The sequence below is a fragment of the Ochotona curzoniae genome, unplaced genomic scaffold (genome assembly GCF_017591425.1).
Source record: "Ochotona curzoniae isolate NIBS_2020 unplaced genomic scaffold, NIBS_Ocur_1.0 scaffold_4683, whole genome shotgun sequence".
NCBI classification, from domain to species: Eukaryota; Metazoa; Chordata; class Mammalia; order Lagomorpha; family Ochotonidae; genus Ochotona; species Ochotona curzoniae.
Window position 1 is genome coordinate 17,713,186 of NW_024467121.1, and position 20,621 is coordinate 17,733,806.

Consider the following 20,621-nt stretch of genomic DNA (forward strand, 5'->3'; position numbering starts at 1 on the left):
TGTAACTTGAAAATCTGAATTAGAATGCTAACTCTTTTAACAGTAAGTTCTAGGCCCAGCAAGGTAGCCTAGTGGCTGAAGTCCTGGCCTTGCATATGCTGGGATCCCATATGGGCACCAGTTCATATCCAGGCTGCTCCACTTCCCTCCACCTCTCTATGGCCGGGTAAAGCAGTTGAGGATGGCCCAAAGCCTTGGAACCCTACACCCACATGGGAGGCCTAGAGGAAGCTCCTGGCTCCTGGCTTTGGATCAGCTCAGCTCCAGCTGTTGTAGCCACTTGGGGAAGGAACCAGCAGATGGAAGATCTTTCTGTCTCCTTTTCTGTAAATCTGGCTTTCCAAGAAGAACAAATAAATCTTGTTTAAAAAAAAAATTCCCTGATCCACTCAAGAAATCTCCCAGTTCTTAGAATCATGAAATTTGGAGGAAACGTTATGAGAACAAATGCTCCAGACCATTCTTGATCTTCTTTGACAGTTACATCCTATGTGTGATCAGCAATTTGTGTCTAAAATGAGCAGCTCTTGAAAATGAGCAATTCTTAAAACAGTACTGATTGAACAGCTTTGTTTAAGAAGGTCACAGGACTTTATGCATTATTTAAATTATTTTCAGAGCATACCTAAAGTAGGATTACTGCCCTTTCAGAAGCCAGCACAGAGTATGACAGCCCAGCTCTCTGAGGTTCAGCCAATACCTACCTCATGCCCTGAGCCCAGGAAAAAACAAAATAAAATTCAAGTTCACAGTGGCAATAGCTGCTTTATTGCTACCTCTATTGCTTACCTGAGCTTTCTGGGTAGTTTTAAGTCAGAAACTGAGCAGCTACAAGAAAATGAAGAGCAAAGTCTTAGTGTAATACTAGTCATAAAGTTACAGAGCTAGAATGTTAAGGGATTGAGAAAAGGGAAGGATTACTTTCACCTAAGGAATATTGCAGATGCCTTCCAACCAGTGTTGGTCTGGCTTTTTCAGTGAGGGAAGTCTGCAGTTCTGAATCAAAGCCTCATAAGTCCAAGTCCCTTGTTGGACATGGAAAAGCAATGTGGTAGAGGGGGTCATCACAGGGTTAGGAGTTGGAACTAGATTTTTCATCTCCACTCTGCCATTAACCCGCTCGGTGTTGTTCGTGAAATCACGTTATTCTCTTCAGATCGTCAGCTGAGAGCATGGGACTGTGATATTTGTAGGATCCTTTACAGCTTAAATGCAGAATGATTTGACTCCTGCCACTCCCAGACTTCCTCCAGTTGTATTGGCCTTCACACATGAAGCTAAACACTTACAGTGCTTTGTGTTCCTCTTCAGAAGTTTGCCAACGTTGTTTAAAGTAGATGCACATGAACCATCATGATATGCAGTAGGAACATCTCTGTCATTTTTGTGTCCTATATATCATGTTGGTTTACTTGTCTCCTTTGTGTTTAGACTGTGAATCCCATTAGTCTCTTTTCGGCCTATTCACTGTACAAATTCAAAGTATTTCCAAACTTGAAAGAAAAGATGTCACCTTCTGTCTTCCATCCCTGTCCTTTTTTTCATGTCTTCCACAAAGTTTCCTAACTTCGCTACACAGTTTATCTTCTGGAAATAGTAGTTTACAAGCCCATCCAAGACCTGAGGTTCACTCCCCTTCAATCCCTTTCTCATGGTGTTCCCTGCTTAGGTTTTATCTCCTTGCTGTAAGATATTACTCTCTGTCTCACAACTGTATAATGATATGGAATTTCTCAGAGACTTTATACATCATTCTGCCCTTCCTCTGTTGGCAAGCTCAAAGACTCTACCCATGTGTCACCTTTTTGGGGAAATCATTGCTTGCTTCGCCAGAGAAGTGAATACCTGCGCCTCTAGATCAGCAGAGGTTTCCCTTTCCTCTGGCATGCACCTGTTTGGATTGATGCTTCCCCCACCATCCTGTAAGCACCTAAAGGAGAGAGGAACTTCTCCACATAAGCTTATTCCCAGTCTTTAACCTGGAGCCTGACACACAGGCTGTGTCTTCCATGTTTACTGAACGTGTAGGCAGATGTAGGCTGTAAAGAATATCAGACCCGATGATTGTTTTCTCCATTTATTTTCATTTCTCTCTTACTGTAGAATAGAGACAATGCGTAAGGGATTTTTCAGTTGACCTCTGCGTGTTTTGTAAGGCATAAATTACACTCTTCTGAAAAGATTGGTCAACTTGTAGTCTCTGCTGCATAAATTGAATAGATTAATGAAGAAAGAAGGAATAATAGTAGACCCCACATCTCAAGGACCAAGTTTTATACATAAGGTCACCTTGCCCTTTAGGAGAAATCCAACCGCTCTGCATTATTTAGCCTGTTTTCCCATGTCGAATTCTTCCTCTTTCCCCCTCCTCGTGTGTTTTGAGGACCCTGACAGGCATGAGGTGAGCATGGGCTACCTGATAATAATTTCCTATCATATTAAGTGTCAGAGCTGAGTACATTCCCCTTTCATTTAAATTAGAAAAAAAAAAAAAACCAGAGCTGCTGCTTGCAAGTGGTGGAAGTCCACTGGGGAAATTAAAGGTTCAGAGAGAACGGGACCCATTATAATAAAAGCATTTGCACAGCCAGTGATTCCATCCACCCTGTGGCTTCTGTGTTCCTTGGGGTATGATGAAATATGAAGCAGGAGGACCTTTGAAAGTAGTTTGAGGAATTTATTTTAATTGGAAATGGTAGCGTTCTGTGCTTGGAGTAAACTGGATCGTGCACGGTGGTGTGATCAGCATTATGTGGAGGACTGTGAGCCGTCCAGCTCTACTAGGATTCAGGACCTCAGACTGGCTCTGTCTCAGGTTATCTCTGCTTTTGCATATACACTGAACATTATGTTGAGGTCCCTTTCTCCTTCATTCCCTACCTCCTTCTCTATTCAGTTCCTGTTTTCCTTACATTCTTCCTGTGCCTCTGCATTCCTTTTCTGGATTGAAACATTTGGCACTGGCACCTAAATCAGTCAACTTCTGGACTTCAAATTACTCAGAATCATGAGACCTAAGAAAATTCCACATAGCAGACATACTGAGTGATCTGAAGAGGAACAAAGACAACCTGTACTTATTTTATATTAATAACAATAACTAATATTTTTAGTTATAACCTTTTGTGTGCTTCTGAAGCACTTAACATTGCTACACAAGTGTTAGCTGCATCTCAGATGAGAAGGCAGAAGTTTAGAGAACACACTTACCCAAGGTCACAGGTAGTTGTAGTGAACACTGAGACCAGAATCAGATTTGAAACTGAAGACTGACTCCAAAGGCCAACTTTCAAGCACTTTGTTCAAGTGTCTCATGACTTAGAAGGCTTACAATATTATATCCAAACATAAAAAAAGGCGTCCTTTTTAAATTTAGTTAATCTTATTTGGGAGTAGTCTTGTGTGCCCTTATAACAAAAACAACACTCAAGATGAATAGTATCAAATTTCTGAGACTGTTTTTACAGTTGTTCAATCTGTCTTTACTTTCTCACTTTTGTGTTTTTAGATGCATCATCCCATTCAGATGAAACCTGCAGATAGTGAAAAATCAAACGGTAGGTGGTAATCAACTGTCTCTTTTAATAATGTGTGCTGCTTTACAAAGTCAGGTGGGGGGAGGGGGAGCCAGCCCCAGCTGTTTTTTTCTGTGAGAAGCAGAGAGCTCTGCTCCAGGAACCTTCCACTGTGGTCAGCATGTCCAGAGACATGTGCATTCCACACCCCTGTCTCATTTCTCTCTGATGGTGTGCTCTGTGAGAGTGTTACACAGACTAGTTTTCCATGTCCCTCTGTTTGGGGCCTTCCCTGTGACCCTATACCATATGACGCTTACTTACCTCCTGCAGCAGAACGACATGCGGGCATCCGATGGGTGGGCAGAGGCCATGAACAGGAAAGGAAGAACTGTCCTGTAAAAATTAGGCTTTCATTTGATTTTGAATTTCCCATTTGTTCCTCTTTGACTTGGAGACTATAGCCTTTCCTATTGCCCTGTTTTCTAAATTCTATCTATGTATTTACATCAGAATGCAGGCTGCTGATTAAATAAGTGTACACTTGGCACAAAAATACGCATTTGATGAAATCCATGAAAGAACTGACATGTGCCTCTCTAAGACACATGAGGATCAGTAAGCTTACAATTCTCTCTCAAGCTTTTGCTTCCATTTCTACAAGCTGCCTTCTTCCCTTTTTTGTTCTTTTAATTTCCTGAGATGTATATTAAAAGAATCCCCTACCTTCTTAGGCTGCAGAGCTTCTCTGTCCCACAAGACTGACATAATCAGCACTGTTTGCTTCCAACAGGCAGTTTTGCACCTCATTAATTAGTAATCAGGGCAGAAGCCATGCACTTAGAGATCTACATATCTGCAAATGTAAATTATGATTGGGCTCTAAATCTCTCCACAAGGTATTTTTTTGCTAATTGTAGTGCATCCCATTTTCTGGCTTCTCCACAGAGAAGAGAGTTTTTAAGAAAATCTAAAGTCATTGTGTGATGCCGCTGGCACTCAGTTTGTCGCAGCATTCCTCTCTTGAGGAGCACACTTCAGTGCTTTACTAACCACCATTTTCTCATCAGTTCTGTGCTATTTTTTTAAGATGTATTTATTTTTATTGTAAAGGCAGATTTACAGAGAGAAGGAAAAGTGGAAAGATCTTCCATCCACTGGTTCACTCCCCAAATGGCCATAACAGCCGGAGCTGAGCCAATCCAAAGCCAGGAGCCAGGAGTTTTTAGGTCTCCCATGTGGGTACAGGATCCCGGATTTGGGCCATCCTCCACAGCTTTCCCAGGCCACAAGCAGGAAGCTGGATGGTAAGTGGGGCAGTCAAGACATAAACCAGCGCCCATATGGGATGCTGGACTTGGAAATAGATGTTAGCCACTGAGCCAAGATGCCAGCCCCAGTGCTATGCTTTTCATAAGTCCGTCTCTTTTTCCCAGACCGCTTTACCATTAACACAGTCTTTTGTGTCAGAGTTCTGAAATCTACCACTGCCTCGCTCTGAGATCAGATCTCTTCATTCCTTTGTACGGTAGTTACTCATTGATTGATGATTATTTCCCTGTTTTCATACCTGTGGGTAGGGATGCAGTTGCAGCAACTAACCTGAAACACACCAAAAGAGACAAGATCCCTGGCCTCATGAAACTGATATTCCATCTACTATATAAGTATCTAACACTCACAGAAACACAGAATTTGAATCTTGCAGAAAATGGAAACATCAACTGCTTCACATAGTTTGACCTTTTTCACCCCCCAAAACAAGCTATTTATGGCCAGCTTTGTATAACATTTTAAAATAAGATTTATTTACTTTTATTTGAAAGGTGAATTTTTACAGAGAGGAGAGACAGAGAAGTCTTCCATCTGCTTGTTCACACCCAAATGGTCACAACGGCTAGAGCTCAGCTGATCTGAGGTTGGGAGCCAGAAGCTTCTTCTGGATTTCCAACATGGATACAGCGCCCCCAAGGACTTGGGCCACCTTCCACTGCTTTCCCAGATCCTTATCAGGAAGCTGGATTGAAAGTGGAGCAGCTGGACATAACTTGGCATCAATAGGGATGCCAGCACTTGCAGGTGGAAGATTAGCTTGGTACAACACCATTCCAGCCCCTTGTGACAGTCTTTGTAAAGGATAGTGCATTTCCATAAAATATTGGTTGTTTTTACCAACTTCGTACTCCCTGCCTCGGTTTTATAGGGCTTTTTGTTGAGCATTGCTAGGTAAAAGACAGTTTTGCTGTGCTGGTGCCTAGAGCCCTTTTGTTTCTGAGCTTCATGCTTGCAGAATGTTCTGTTCCTCCGGGATTGAGTGGGGAGAGATGAGTTTTGTGTCTGTGGGATGAATGCTCTCAGTGCAGGTCGTCTCAGAACCTGTGACTCCCAAGAGCTGCTCTCTATCCCCTCACCCCATCATTCCTTAAAACTATGTCAGTATCTGGCTAAAGGTTTGCCTTGGTTGTAGTTATGAAAACATAACAGATAAGGGAACTGGATGGAAACATTTGACCTGAAGTACCCAATAGCTGAAGCATGAAAGGATGTCTTTGTTTGCATTTTCTGTTCCATGTATACACCTTGTATACACCTCAGGCTGCCAGAAGTTCAGAGTGTTTTGTTGCTCTCACTGTCCCTTGCCTCTAGACCCTGAAGATAATGTTTGCTTTGACTCTAGAACCACAGCAACAGAATAGAATTGCCATGAGTTCTCTCAATTTTTTAAGACCTCTAAAGCCAAGAATTATGCACCACTAATAGTAGGACAAGGCAGGACCTAAAACTGATATTTTTTTTTCAAGAAGCATCATGGATGAGTAGTTAAAATCATTTTTAAGAAGGTTGATTTGATTCCTGCCTGACTCTGCACTTGTTAGTTATGTCCTTGGGCAATTTATGTAGCATCACTGAACCCTGCCATCTTCAGCTGTGGGAAGGGCACCAGTGGGATACTGTAGCTCCTTTGGTGATACCCACATAACAAAGCTGTATGATGTTTAAATAGACTGGCATCTGTAAACACCTTACCGTGATATATGGCATGTAATCAATAGCCTCTGTGTTAAATTAACGGCATACCTCCACTAACTGAGGCAGGCAGCCGTTTTGGTAACTGAGGCTAATATTTCCAGACTTCAAAGCAGAAATCCATAAACAGGACTGAAAATGCCCAAACCTCCTAGTTGAGCCAGTTCTCCTTTGCTTTTCAGACATTTATTCTCTGAATTTCCAGTCAGAAAAGTTTAAAAAAAGCTACTTTTTAAAGGCTCACATGGAACCTCACCTTACATAGACGTGAGCAGGTTTCACTGTTCTCTTTGGACTTGATTTAGGAATCAGAAGAAATGTATAATTTTCCAAAGCAAGTGATAAAAGCTGCAAATCTCTTCTTATTTCACGTGGCATTTTTGACAGGTAAGCATAGTTTGAGAAGCTCAAAGAGCACCAAGATTTCTTTGGCTCAGATGCTCTAAATAGCTCCTGTAGTTGTGAAAAGAAGTATAACGAGCTCTAATTGCACTTTTATTGAGCTTGCTGACATTTATGGATAGCACAAAGGACTCATCAAGTTAGACAGTCACTGTCTTCATTGTCAGTGCATGGTGATTTCTAAAACTTTTACTTGGAGAGCAAGGGAGGCATGCTCGCCCTGGATCAGTTAGTAATGGACAATAACGTTTTGCTGCCCCGGTCCTTCTAGAGATTCTGATGGAGGGAGCCTCTTTAGTGAGTCCAGAAATGTTATGAAGCCCTTAGATCAGTCCTGCACTTTCAGTCCTGCTGAACCAGCCTCATAAATCTCCAAGGCTTCCTTGAGTAGGTTCTGATTTGAGCTGAGATCTCTACCCATTGATGCAAAGCTCACAGTATTTTCCTTTACTCCCACATGTAGTGAACTGAGTATCCAAGAGGGAACAAGGGGGAAAAAAGTTCCATTCCATTCCAAACCAGTAATTAAAAAATGACCTAACTTCAGGAAGAGAACACTGGATATAAAGACCCAACTTGCAACAGAACTGAACGCAAACTTCTTTGTTTTCTGGGTTTTTTTTTTTGTTTGTTTATTTGTTTTTTTCTTTGTGGAAACCTGATAGTATAGGAACGGCATTTGAAGAAGCATGAATTTAGAGTGCTTGTATCAAATAGTGCGAACATGCATCCTGTGTTCCATGTTTGCACTATCCAGCTTTGAATCCTCTATTTGTAGCAGTGAAAGGTACCAGCTGTGCAAGATTTAACATTAAAAGTTGTTTCTGAAACTAGTCTAGCAGTGAGTGGCTCTAGTTCTGTGTTTGGATCTCAGTGGCTAAAGCCAGGACTGACTGTTAAATCATGCTTCTCGTTTGTGATCGTTTTAGCTCTGTAGACAGAACATAAATCCATTTTGCTTCAACCCTCCTCCCTCACAACTTGTTGATGATCCTTTAACACTGGCTCTTGAAGCCCCACTGTGTCTTTCCCCAGCCCTGCAGTGCCTGCAGGTCCCATGCATCAAGGACAGAGCTAGCAAGAGCTAGCTGTCAGGGTGGGTGAAGACTGCAAAGCCCCCATCCAAAACAGGAATCACTGGGCGTGTCCATCCGGTCTCTTTCTGACCAGTTGGAAGATGAAGAAGTAATTTTGAAATTCAAAGTGAAGAGACTCACAGAATTAGAGGCAGTAATTAAGTGCCATATGTTAACACTAACACATTGGAAAGTTGTTAATGAATTCAGGCAGCCCTGAATCCAGGTGTGACTTTGACAGATTGTATACCAGGGTGTTAGCAGAGATTCACAATTAGAGTTCGTTCTTTCAAATGAAGTATTTCTGTCCCCCCACTCAAAAAAAAGTCAACCTTTATACTTAAAGAGTTAACCATTCTGATTATGAGAGGAGAATTTAACCCTTTTCAGCCCTGCTAATGAGGGGGACCTCATGGGTGCAGTACTAACGATACTGAAGGATTTCCCTGTTGCCCCATTGGCTCACCTCGAGGAAAATGACTTTTCCTCTTGAGGGCAGAACCTTGCTGTTGAATTCTTGCTCTTTTTATTTTTAATTCTCATAAAGCACCACGGATACTATGCAGAACACTGCGAACATAGATGTATTTAAGCAGTTGATACTCATAGCCTGAGAAATTGATAATCAGCTTATGAATATTTGCAGGAAAAAAAATCTTTGTTTTGGTGAAAAAACTGAAGTGAATTTAAAATAATTGTAATTACTTTCAAAGTTTACAAAGCTATAGGAACCATTAAATGAGAATCCTGGGAATAATCCTGATAATTTCATGTTTTCCCTGGAAAATTCAAAGGGAGAGGAGGACTGGTTACGTTTAGTCATCTTCATTTTGCCATTAAAGCAAATATGGCCCAACTGTGTTAGAACCACAGAGTAACTTTGGCTGCTAAAAGATTGCAAATGCCCAGCTTGCTTTCTGCATGCGTGGGCCTGTGAGCCCACACACCCGGAGAAAATTGGCATTTTGTATAGTATAGGGATGACGTGGGTTTCCTTTCCCCCCTTAGGTTAATATTTGTTATTTTTAAAAGAGAGTGAGTTTGTTCCTTCCTACTGTCTAGCCAAATTTACCCCTTAAATTTGGGTAGGAAGTCAAGATCTCTTTGTAAGTGGTTTCCATTTAACTTACTTTATATTCATCTTAGGAAAAAAAAAAAGTCACTTTTTAGCTTACTCAGGAATTACATATTTAATTCACTACAGCATCACCCTAGAGCAAACTCAAAACCTGCAAATTATTTTAGCTAAACACCATAATTACAGTTTACTAGTGAAATCAAGGACCAAGTGGGAATTTTTCATGTTCTTGTGTTATAAAAAAAAAAAATCTAAAATCCACTGTATCATGATAGGAAATTTTTTGTTGCTCTCAAAAAGTGCTAGCCGAAGTTTCTGAGTCAGGAAACCCAGAGATGGGAGAGAAATGTAACAAGAAGTTTCCTCTCCCCTGCTGTGAGCCATTCTAGCCGCTGCTTTTCCTTTTCCCTCACAGTGCTGTTCTTGTTGCAACCCCATGGAGCCCGTCAGACCAGAATCCTCACGTGTGAGGGAGTCCAAGCCTGAAGTGGGCCTGGTCTTGGAGGACCACAAAGGTTTCCTCATGGAGAGTTTGCCTTGCCAGGGAATCTGTCTGATGCTTTTAAAGCTGAGTTGTTGGGCCAGCACTGCTGGTTTTTAGCAGTTCACGCCTAGGTGAACACTTGCTCTGAAGGGAAGAAGAAGAATTTTAATTCAGTTATGTGTTAAGGAAGGGCAAGTGCCTCCCTCCCTGTGATCAGAGCCCATGACGTTTGTTAACCAGGCCTACTCTGAAGCTCAGAAAAACCGAGCTTTTGTGAGACATTGAACCCTTCTCTATTTGTAGAAAAGAAGTGAAAAGCCACCATGCTTATGGTACTACTTTCTTCCATCTACTGCAAATACAGTCCTTCTTATTCTTGGTGAAGTTCCTTGTCTCCCACCTCCTATCCTATCTCAGTATGCATCGAGGTAGACTCTTCCTATACTTCCTAAAGTCCAGCTTAAATTCTCTGTCTTCCATCTAGGCTTTCTCAAACACTTTGATGCACAATTCATAGCCTGCATCAGCTGTGGCTTTGTAGTTGCATGCCATATCCCATGGGATCCTGTCCTGGAGTGTTTCTTGAATTATCTTAGAAACTGTTACAGTGCAGATAGAGAGATTCAGATAGAAGGATTCTGCATACCACTTCAGTTTCTATCCCCCATCCCAGGTGCTTCAGTGGGCTACAGCATATCATTGGGCCACGTCTTCTGAAAGGGCAGGGAAGAAAAAAGAAGAAAAAGAATTAAGACCTTTGCTTTGTGGCTGACAAAACTGAGGTCTTAGACTTCAGGGTCACACATCAGATGTATGGCAACACTGAGACTACCACTTGGGTCTCCTAATTGTGACCGTTTCTCTCGCATTAACCTCCTCTGCTCTCTCAGAACTTTCGTGAAACATGTCAGAGCGAGAAGTTGGGCTTGGGACTAGGATAACAGACTGTGGTGTGGAAGACTTAGAAGTGGGCTTCATGGAAAATGAAAGGATTTGGTGGGAAAGAGGGTTGTTGGTGTAGTTTTTTCATGCTACCTGTTTTTCATGAATTTTTTGAATCTCCCTAGTGTGTATTGGTTTCAAGATACTCTTTTATTGCCAACATGACTTACTTTCATGTTACTTTCCTTGAACTTTTTCTGGTAACCTGTTATCTACTGAATGGCCCTAGGCAAGTCCCTGCTAGGATTCAGGAATACTTTTTAGGGATAGACAAAATTTGTCTCCAGTCTCTGACTTCCAGTCTGGAACTCTATGACCAAGCTTCTTTAGCTGTCTCCTTTAGGCTCTTCAGAGCAGTACTACCCAGTATGGTAGCCAGATGTGGCTTACAGTAACTGAAATGAAATGACATGTTTTAAAAGCATCACTTCCCACACCTGGCTTTAGCTCCTATGTGGGGTAGCTCAAGCATAGGACTTCCTGGTCACTGCAGAGAGCTCTGTGGGATAGCATTGCTTCAGAGCAGTCCCCTCTCCCCCATTACCTCCCTGACTTATGAATGTATCTGCTGCAGCCCCCAAAGGGCAGATACCTGGAATTGTAACTTCATTTCAGAAGCAGCTGGCCCCACAATTAAATACAGATTCCGAACTAATGCACAGATGACTTAGGACTCTGTAGTCTCTCATGCTGTGCTTTTTTTTTTTAATTTTTAAGAAATTGATGGGAAGGAAAAGAGAGGCGAATAAGCAACTTCTCATGGATGTCTCTGATATCCTAAAGTCAGGTTGGAGGGGTGGGCATGTCTCCGTAAAAGAAAAAAAAATAGCTCTGAAAACTGTCCAGATATTGGTTATAGCATTGTGTTTCAGACTAAATGTAGGTCACATATCCTGAGCACAAGTATGTAGGTTTTGAAGAAAATCTTCCAGGTCATTTGAGATAATATTTGCCTTGTCTCTCTTCCCATCAGTTCCCAGTGTTATAATTTGCATGTTGTCTTTCTGCACATCCGGTATCCTACAAGATTAGAATAGTACTGTTCCCTCCATGTTCTTCTTTTGTGGAGGGGTCTACCCAGCATGTAGGAACCATCTGAAGTGATGTTCCTTCAACTAGTAGCAGCCCCATTCTCCATACTAGACTTATCTCCTCTTGAGGTAAAGCTAGCTTCACTGGCTGGAGCCAGGTGTGGAATCTCATTGGTGTTGCATTGCCAATGCCTTGGGAGAAAATGCTCTGTGATACCCCTCCTGTTCATTAGATCAGTGGGGACAACGCTATTGAAATGGGGGGAGAAAAATATTCTCTTCCCTTGAATGCTTCATTAAAAATTTTTCTTACTACATGAAGGCACTTTATAAAGTTTATGAAAAATGGTAGTAAAAAGTGTTTATTTTACAGCCAAGAATTCTCACACTCATGTATACAAGTGAAATTTAGCAAACATTCTTGAAAAATGCATGGAAAAGCTATGCATGAATTTCAGTTTATCACACTAAAATAAAATTATCTTTGAATTGTACTTTCACATGAACTATCTCAAATATCTTCTTATATCCTCCCATTGTTTTTCTTCTCAACCTCTTTCACTGTCGAGTTGTAAGAAAGCTACAAAAACTCAGGTGAGAATCTGTACACAAAGGTATCTGTTAAGTGGTATTGTTGAGCATTTACACATGTATATGAGTTCTAGTAAGCTTATTACTATTTTCAAATAAAGAGGTCTCCAACAGCAGTTGTACTGTATCCTATGAAGATAATTTATTAATAAGAAGAATCTCACAAAGAGATGAAATGTTCAGGAAGAGTGAGGTGGGAGACAGAAGCAAGTTTTGAGGGGGAACAAAGCAGGTGGGAAGTCTAAAGAGTTAGCTTGAAGACTGCTGTTCAGTCTCACATGGCTGGGACCTGGTTAGATGTGGTAAGGCATCATTGATTTTAAAGAAAAGATGAAATGGCCTTTGCTCATTCATTGTTTTTATCTCCTAGCTGTTGAAGACAGAAAATTGTTCATAGGAATGGTTTCGAAGAAGTGTAATGAGAATGATATCAGGGTGATGTTTTCTCCGTTTGGCCAGATAGAAGAATGCCGGATTCTCCGGGGACCCGACGGGCTGAGTCGAGGTGAGTGTGCTGTCTACAAAATCGCTTTCCTTAAGTGCTAATTGGAATTCTGTGCCATAGTCCAGGTAGATGCAGGCAACGCTTACAGCACGAGGTCACTCTATAATACGTCCCATGTGATAAAGTTATCCAACCTGAACTTTTCACCACAGTTGAAATGAGCACCTTTTATTTCTCAAGCCGAGGAGGTCTTGATGCCAACATATTAACTCAAGTTATCACTGTCTGGTGGGAAGCATAGCAGGCTGCCCTATTGTTACACATCCTTTTTCGGTCTTCAATGGAAGCAGATTTTTTTTTTTTTGAACAGGGTGAGGGGGATGGGGGATACCGAGGAGGAGACATGGAAAGGCAGAAAGGATATTTATTGTTTTCTTCTTAATATTCTGGCTTTCTGCCTGTACCTGAAAGAAGTGTTACCTCTTGGTCCCCTTGAATGACATAAACCAAGAGAAAAATGTTGATGTTCTATTACAGTGCAAGGCAAATACAAACTAAGAGTAACTAGGCCTGTCTTGGAATGTTACAGTTTTATTTCAAACAGTGAAACTCCTAGAGTATAAGTCCAGAGAGTCCTTGAAATGACAGAAAAATGACTTCATGCTGAAGAAGATTGTAGGCTCTTCTTTGCTACTATAATAGAAGCCAAAGCTGGGACTCTGCGCCTTGATGAAAACCAGTATTTTTGCAAGCAGCCATACAGAATAGTTGGACTCACTGTTCTTTTTCCGTATTTGCCTCCCCCTTTGACAAGGCCACACACCCCCTTCCTTAAACTACTCATAAAGTTGACACTGAGTGTTAACAGTTGTCTGACTGCAGTTTCCTGAGCCATTACAAAGTGGAAGCATTATGTAAAACCAGTCTTTTGCAACATGTGAAGGTTTTCAATCTATTACTAATATAGTGGCCAGTGCAGTTTCCATGGGGCTACTTAGGAATTTGGTTCTGGGCCTTTCCTGGTCCCTGAAGCCATGTGCTAAAAGGAAAAGTTGGCAGTTAAGTATCAAGGCTTTAATTTCCACCCACTTCACTAGCTGTACCTAATTTCAGCACCTTGTGAGGAAAAGCATTTGTTTTTGATTTTATAAACCTCATGATGTCAGCTGCTAGAATTGAATACCTAGAGAAACAAAAGTTCCACCTACATCCACCTCCAGAACCCCAAAATGGAGGTAGTCTGGAGGAAAATTAGGAGACCGTGTCATGACTTAAAACTTTTGCTTCCTGTATTTTCTTGTGAATGTGATTCGGGACAGGGGAGAGATTAGCATATAAGTCACAGTAATGCATTCTCTAACAATTCAATTCTCACTGTTAGACACGCACCAAAACATTTTTCTGTTGCTTATGGTCGTTTTTCTCTCATGTGGTTGTTCTTATCCTTTCACTTTTGACTCCCCAAGTTATAGAACCCTGGGGATAGGGCTAGCAGGAAGAAAGGACCATAGCAAGAAGCCAATAACAGTAATCCTATTGGCATTACATACTGGCTTAGAGGTCAGAATCACCAAAGTTCAAGTCATAGAACTTCTAATGACATGCAGTGTGACCCTAGTCAATTATTCTGTCTCTGTTCCTCAATTTCCTCAGTTGTACATGACAGCAGTAACAATAAGTGCCTGGCCTATTCATAGGGAGTCATTAATTACTGATATGTTGGCATCTAATCTAAGCATCCCTGGCGGACGGGTTGGTAGAGAAGCCTTGAATGTGGAGTTTGAGCGCTGGATATCAGCTGTGCTGTTCTTGGCTCGGCCAGGTTATGGAATGACTCTCCGTGTGTCCAGCAAGGACAACAGAGAGTAGCGTTGTCGCGTGAAGCATTTGGAGCTTCTTGAACGTGCCATAGTTACTTCTGCAGATAAGGTTTTATAGCAGCCAAAACTTTCATGGGAAAGAGCAGGACACCCCACGCTTAACAAGAGAACTCCAGCTAATTTGATCTGCTATTTGGATGATTAACCAGCACTTGACACCAGAAGCAGCCTGTTTCTGGAACAAGTTATGGAAGCCCTCTCGTCAATATTTTATGCAAATGATGGCTCTGTATAAAGAAAAGACTTGCCCTCCAACACCTCCCCCACCTCTTTATTTTTTAACAGAAAGTAGTTTCTGGTGAACTGATGAGAATTCCCTATTGCAAAAAAGAAAATAACTCATTTACAACCATTTGTTCTGAAATATAAAGACAGACTCTGTGTGTTTTTCAATTAGCAGTGCCCTGGGACCACTGGCTACAGGGGCCTGCTCCTGAATCAGTGTGTTTGTTGAAAGAACAATTCTCTTTCATGCTGCTCTCTTTTGCTTTCATTAAAGAATTGCGGTTTTCAATCAAATATTAATAAGTGTCTCCCATTAGTGGCACTGCAAATAAAGGACGCTCAGCATTTCTGTTTTCCCTGTCTGTTGCTGGCTCAGCTGTTTAAAAAAAATAAATAAAAGTCAAGTGAAATGAAAGCTCGGCTGCTGTGAAAAGACTTGCCCTCCAACACAAGCCCAGGCTACAAACTATTCACTAAGAAAGTTTTCAAATCAAACCATTTGGGCCTGATGAGAGACAGGTGCACTTGAATAGTTCACTTTTGTCTGCTTCTGCCCAGTTTAATTTCAAAATTGAAGACAAAAATTGAATTTGGTGCAGCAGATTTATCAGGTATTCCCGGCCCCCTCCATGTTTCTAATGCTGTTTCTGTTTCTTCTCTACCAAATCCATTGTGTTTTTCTTCCACCAGAGGCATCACGGTGAGGCCCCTGCAGGCTTGTGGACCTGGTACACTCACTGTATCACAGCAGTAGGCTGCTCAGACTGACAGCTGTACCTATCAAACCCTACTATACTTTGATTTAGAATCACAATTACTAAAAATATATATATAAACATTTTTAAAAGTCGACCTAGTGACAAATGAATATCTTATTTTTTTTTTCTTATTTGAAAGACTGAGTTGTGGAGAAAGAGGTCTTCCGTCTGCTGGTTCACTCCCCAGTTGGCTGCAATAGCCAGCCAGGAGCAACACTTGAGCCACTTTTCACTGCTTTCCTAGGTGCGTTAGCAGAGTTGGATGGGAAGTGAAGCAGCCTGGACTTGAACTGACATCCATGGGGGATGCCGGTATTGTAAGAAGCAGCTTGATCTGCCGCAGCACAACACTGACCCCAAGAAACAACATCTTAAAAGTCCCATCATTACTCACTGGGAAGTAACAACATCTTAAAAGTCACATCATTACTCACAGGGAAGTGTACATGGGAAGCACCTACAAACCACCAAGCACATAAAGCTTCTCAACAAATATTGGAACTCTTCCTCAGTTGAAGCCTTATATCCACATCTAAGTGTGCATTTATGCCTTTGGGGGCAGCAATAACTCCTGAATATTTTTTGCTATTTGGAAAACATACATAGCTGGAAATGCTTTGAGACAACTTCCTTTCACCCAGACAATTGGACAGTGGCAGCTTGACCTCTCAAACCTCTCGGATGAGCCTTCATACAAAAAACAAGCTGAAAAAAAAGTGGGATACCACTAGCCCACTCCCTAACAATTCAAATGAAATGTTGACCCTCCATAGCAAAGCTTGAAGTTTCCAAACCACACACATCAGTCTGACGGTGTGGCTTTAGCATGTTGATTTGCTAAAATACACATATTCTCACCCTTAATCCCACATTCAGAAGGGGCTATTTCAGTCCAGCCCTCAGAGTTTTCTTCACCCTGGCAATTGAGTTTATGTAACTTAGAGACAATAAAGAAGTGTATTTCATTTTTTCTTTCCCACAAACTGTAGTCAAATCTTCACTGCCATTTAAGGTAACCTTGTGCTTGTTTAAGAATATTCCAGCTGTGTTTATGGTGTTTCAACATTTCCCTGCCAAAACCCTTGACAAATGAATTGGCAATATTTTCAGGGATGTTGGAGAGCACAGACTGAATTTCGCCATTAAATCTTTATTTGCTTTTTGCTATAGCTGATCAGGACAGGATATTAGGATAGGACTTTTGATACAAAAACACGCAGAGAGAATGTCATTCTTGCTCACGTTTTAGTACTGCCTACAAGATACCTCAATATTCAGATGGGTGGAAATTTTGATCACTTGCCTGCTGGATTATCAACTGCATTTTTTTGTTTTTTTAGATACATTCTTTTAGTCTCACCTCAGTGTTGAGATTTGCCAGCTCTGCAGTAGGTCCTTGTCTGGACATAGTCTCAGTCACCATAAATGAATGATGTCTCCATGCCAGCTTTTCTTTTTTGAACTTTTATCTTTCATGATACAGGTCCATAGGCTCAAGGATTTCCTGTTCCACCCTCCCAATCCTGCCAGTTTTAATTCAGTTCACCCCGAATCAGGCATTGGGCATTCGAGTGTTAATCTTTGTGCCTCACTACTATACCGGCAGCATGTGTTTAATGAATCCTGCCACAGCTAAAAGGATCAGCAAGGGAAACTGACTGCGTTATCTTGCTTTGACTGTGAATTTACAAACAAGTTTTCCATAGCTTGGACTTTTCCTCCACATTGTACAAGCTTCTTTAAATTATGCCTCACCTTCAGTTGCAAAGCAGCAGGCTGCTGCACCCCCCTCAGAGAAGTAACAGAAAAACAAGAGGTCCTGGCATTGTTCACACTTTGAAAAGTATTTGTACTTTTGTAAGTGTGTGTGGTGTGTGTGTGTGTGTGTGTGTGTGTGTGTGTGTGTGTGTGTGTGTGTAAGTCATAAGAATTCATCTGGTTCTCTAAAAATTCTCTTGCAGCTCAGAGGAAAGCTACAACACATGAGCTGAGATCCTCTTTCAGTTGAAATGACAAGTGTAATAGATGTGTTCCAAAATCATCTCTGTGACAGAGCTATGTGCTTTCCATAGATCCTGTCTGTAGGAGGAAATTACTTTGCAAAACCTTTTAGCAGTCAATCACTTATCTGTGTTAGCAGCAAGAAGGGAAGCCATGGACGTGAGAATTCAGCTCCTTTCCTTTCTGTTAGCAATCTGGGATGTTCTCAAAATGGAGGCAATAAGTAATTGCAAGTGAATTACAAGTTGGCCACATTAATGGAAGTCTTTCTTTTTTCTGATTGTTTTTATTTAAAGATTTTAAGATGATCATTTACATGTGATTATACCAGCTCCCTCCCCCAGCTTAAACAAAAACACTTTCATCATCCTGATGCCTGTGTCTCCCCTGGCCTCATCCCCAATCTGGTCCTTCCCCTGACCCCCGGCATTTTTTTCTATAGCCAAAACTGCTGAGACTCCACGTCAGATGTTCTAAAATAGTTGATGCCTGACCTGTGGTCAAAATCCAGCAAACCCAGAACCTCATCTTTAGTACAAGATGGGAAAAGTAAACCTAAGAGATACCTGTTTGTGGAAAACTTTCTAATTGACCGTGGAATAAAGCCAGCAGGTAGTGTTCGTGTTCATAGCTTATGTGACCCAGTGCTAGGAATAAGCCATGGATTACAGACCAAATCCATAAGCCAGTGTGCTTTCACTGGTGTTGAAAGTTAAAATCAACCCATAGGACTAGCATGACCACCTGTTTGAGAGAAATCACACTACCATTCCAAGAAGCAGTTTGTTCTAAAGTTACATAACTTCATACAGAAAGGCATAGAAATTGAAAAGTTTCAACGTGAACTCCCACTTTATAAATGACACAATCTTCTCTTAAGTAATTGAACACTGCACACGGTACAGAACTTGACAGAAACCCCTAAGGAGATAGTTTCTCAGTTACTGAACCATTGCCAATAGAATGGAAAGGTTAAAGAAGTCATCATGTTTGTCAAAGCATTTCTTGGATAGGGTGAGGACTTTATAATTAGGAATATCAGTCAGGTTTTTAATTGCACGTTTCATGGAGGAAAGGGCAATGGTTCGAGTTTATAATTTTATTGTTCCATTGCTGACACTTTTCTTCTGAGGTCTGTTAATTGCTCTGTCATTCTAAGTTACTTACACAAGTTCTGCTTTTATGAAATGGTGGTAAACGCATAAACTGTGCCTTATTGGGTTCTTATTGACATCTTACATTTTTTAATGCATTTTGCTTCCCCATGGAAACCGTCGGTTTGGCGCGTGTTCCTAGAGAATAGTAACAAATGAAGTAAATCACAATCTTCCTGACTATAAAACCAGAGTCAGTACTGGCTTCTTAGGAGTTCAAATTGATCTGCATTAGATGATTTACTTTTGTTTCCATTTGTAGCCTCAAGATGAGAAATGGAAAAACAAAAATCTCTTAGTGTAATTTTGCCCATTAATGTTGGTGATGATCCTAGTGTGTTTGAAGCCGTGTTACTTTACAACAGATGGTAAATTTGGGACTCTGGAGTTTTAGAGGTTATCATCAATAGGAAACCAGCAGAGGCACTGTCATCTGTCTCAGAAAGACTCTATTACACACATCATCTAGATGCCTTACAGAAGGCCACTAAATTGCTGATGACAAAAGCTACAGTTAGTCTAGGTACAGGCATTATGTTTAAATAGTAAGTTTTTCTCTGTTACTATGCTGTGAGAACTTTATCAAACAGCTCAGCATTCATAGCAAGCTAAACTTCATTCAGGCTTCTTAAGACCACCTTAACAAGGTTATGAATCCCCATATACTGAGACCTTTTGTATATTAAAAAAAAAATTACAACGTGATGCTGAAAAGAACGCATTGGCTTACTGTCATGGCTGGATGCCATTCTGCTTTGGACAGGTGTTGCTTCCTCTTACTGCTGGTTGATTAAAAGATGCTACTACAATATTGACTTGATCATCTTACCAGGTACACATACAAAGCCAAAGAGGATATTTTATGGCTCATGAATTGATTTACATAAACCAAACAATCTGCTGATTGTTTGAATGTAAACTGTTCTGTTTTGCTTATTGGCCACAGGGGCAGCAGTCTCATAATGGTGATGCCAGGACTCTGCTTGCCTGCATTCACTCTGACTCGACAATAGGCTGCAGCCTCTCGGTGTTTAGATCTGCTTCATTTGGAAATCTTTTAAGTAGTAATAATAATAATGTTTTGAGGAAATTGAGTGGAACACTAAATTATCCTCTGATACCTAAGTTCAAACTGTGCAAGGCTAAAGAAGCTGAAAATCAATGCACTTTTAAAGTCATTAGAGATCATAAGTGAAGTAAGTCTGTATTGCTTTAGCTAAGCTTTTAGTGTGCAGTGGTATTATTATAAAATCAGCCTGAATCTGCATTAATTTCACAGTCTTTTTCTCTAAGAAGCCCAAGGGCGCATGATGAATAAAATGTAAATTTCAGAAGGCAGTGTTTTTATTAGTGGAAAGGGCAATGAGCCATGTAGTTGGAATAGTGACCTGTGTGGTGGCCAATGCAAGAAGCAGAAGCCAGCACTATAGATTCTGGTTAGCTTATACCACAGGAAAAAGCAGATATGGAAAGCTTTGTGGGCCTCCAAGTAGACATTCAGAAACAAGTACGTTGTACTGGGTTTATTAGACTTTGAGTTAAATCCTTGATGTGATTCACAAGTCATTATTTTAAAAAGTCACGCAGATTTTTTGTACTAATAAGAAATTCTATGTAATTTTTTTATTCTTTACTAGAATTGCACTGTTGAATATTTTCAGAGTAATAGAACATTTGCCTTTGTTAATGATTAGTAATTACCAGATTGTTTGTCTTGGGTTTGGTATATTTGCTTGCATTTATATAGCATCAGTTTCTATTTGTACATTTGTATTTTTAACTTACCTAGAAGGGATTAGATATATTTATTTGCTGACATTTTGAGCTCGTGAACTGCATTTGCTAATTTGCCCTTTGTGTGAGTATTTTCTTATTAGCTTCTTTGAAATCCGCGATAAAATTTGAAACACAAAGCCCTGATGTGTGGATGCCCTCAGTAAAGATCATCAGCCAAGGAGAAAATGAAAAATGGCAACTTTTTATTTTAGAAAATGCAAACTAGATCTTGTTAA

At 40.8% G+C, this 20,621-nt stretch overlaps 1 protein-coding gene across 19 annotated transcripts in view; it reads left to right on the forward strand.

Annotated features, from left to right (window-relative positions):
• CELF2 (CUGBP Elav-like family member 2) overlaps positions 1-20,621 on the forward strand; it is a 353,199-nt gene that overhangs the window by 256,324 nt on the left and 76,254 nt on the right. For all 19 annotated transcript variants that reach the window (XM_040968109.1, XM_040968110.1, XM_040968111.1 and 16 more), the window contains 2 exons: positions 3,509-3,557; positions 12,517-12,651. In XM_040968109.1, the coding sequence (XP_040824043.1) occupies positions 3,509-3,557; positions 12,517-12,651 (184 nt within the window). The remainder of the gene's footprint in view (positions 1-3,508; positions 3,558-12,516; positions 12,652-20,621) is intronic.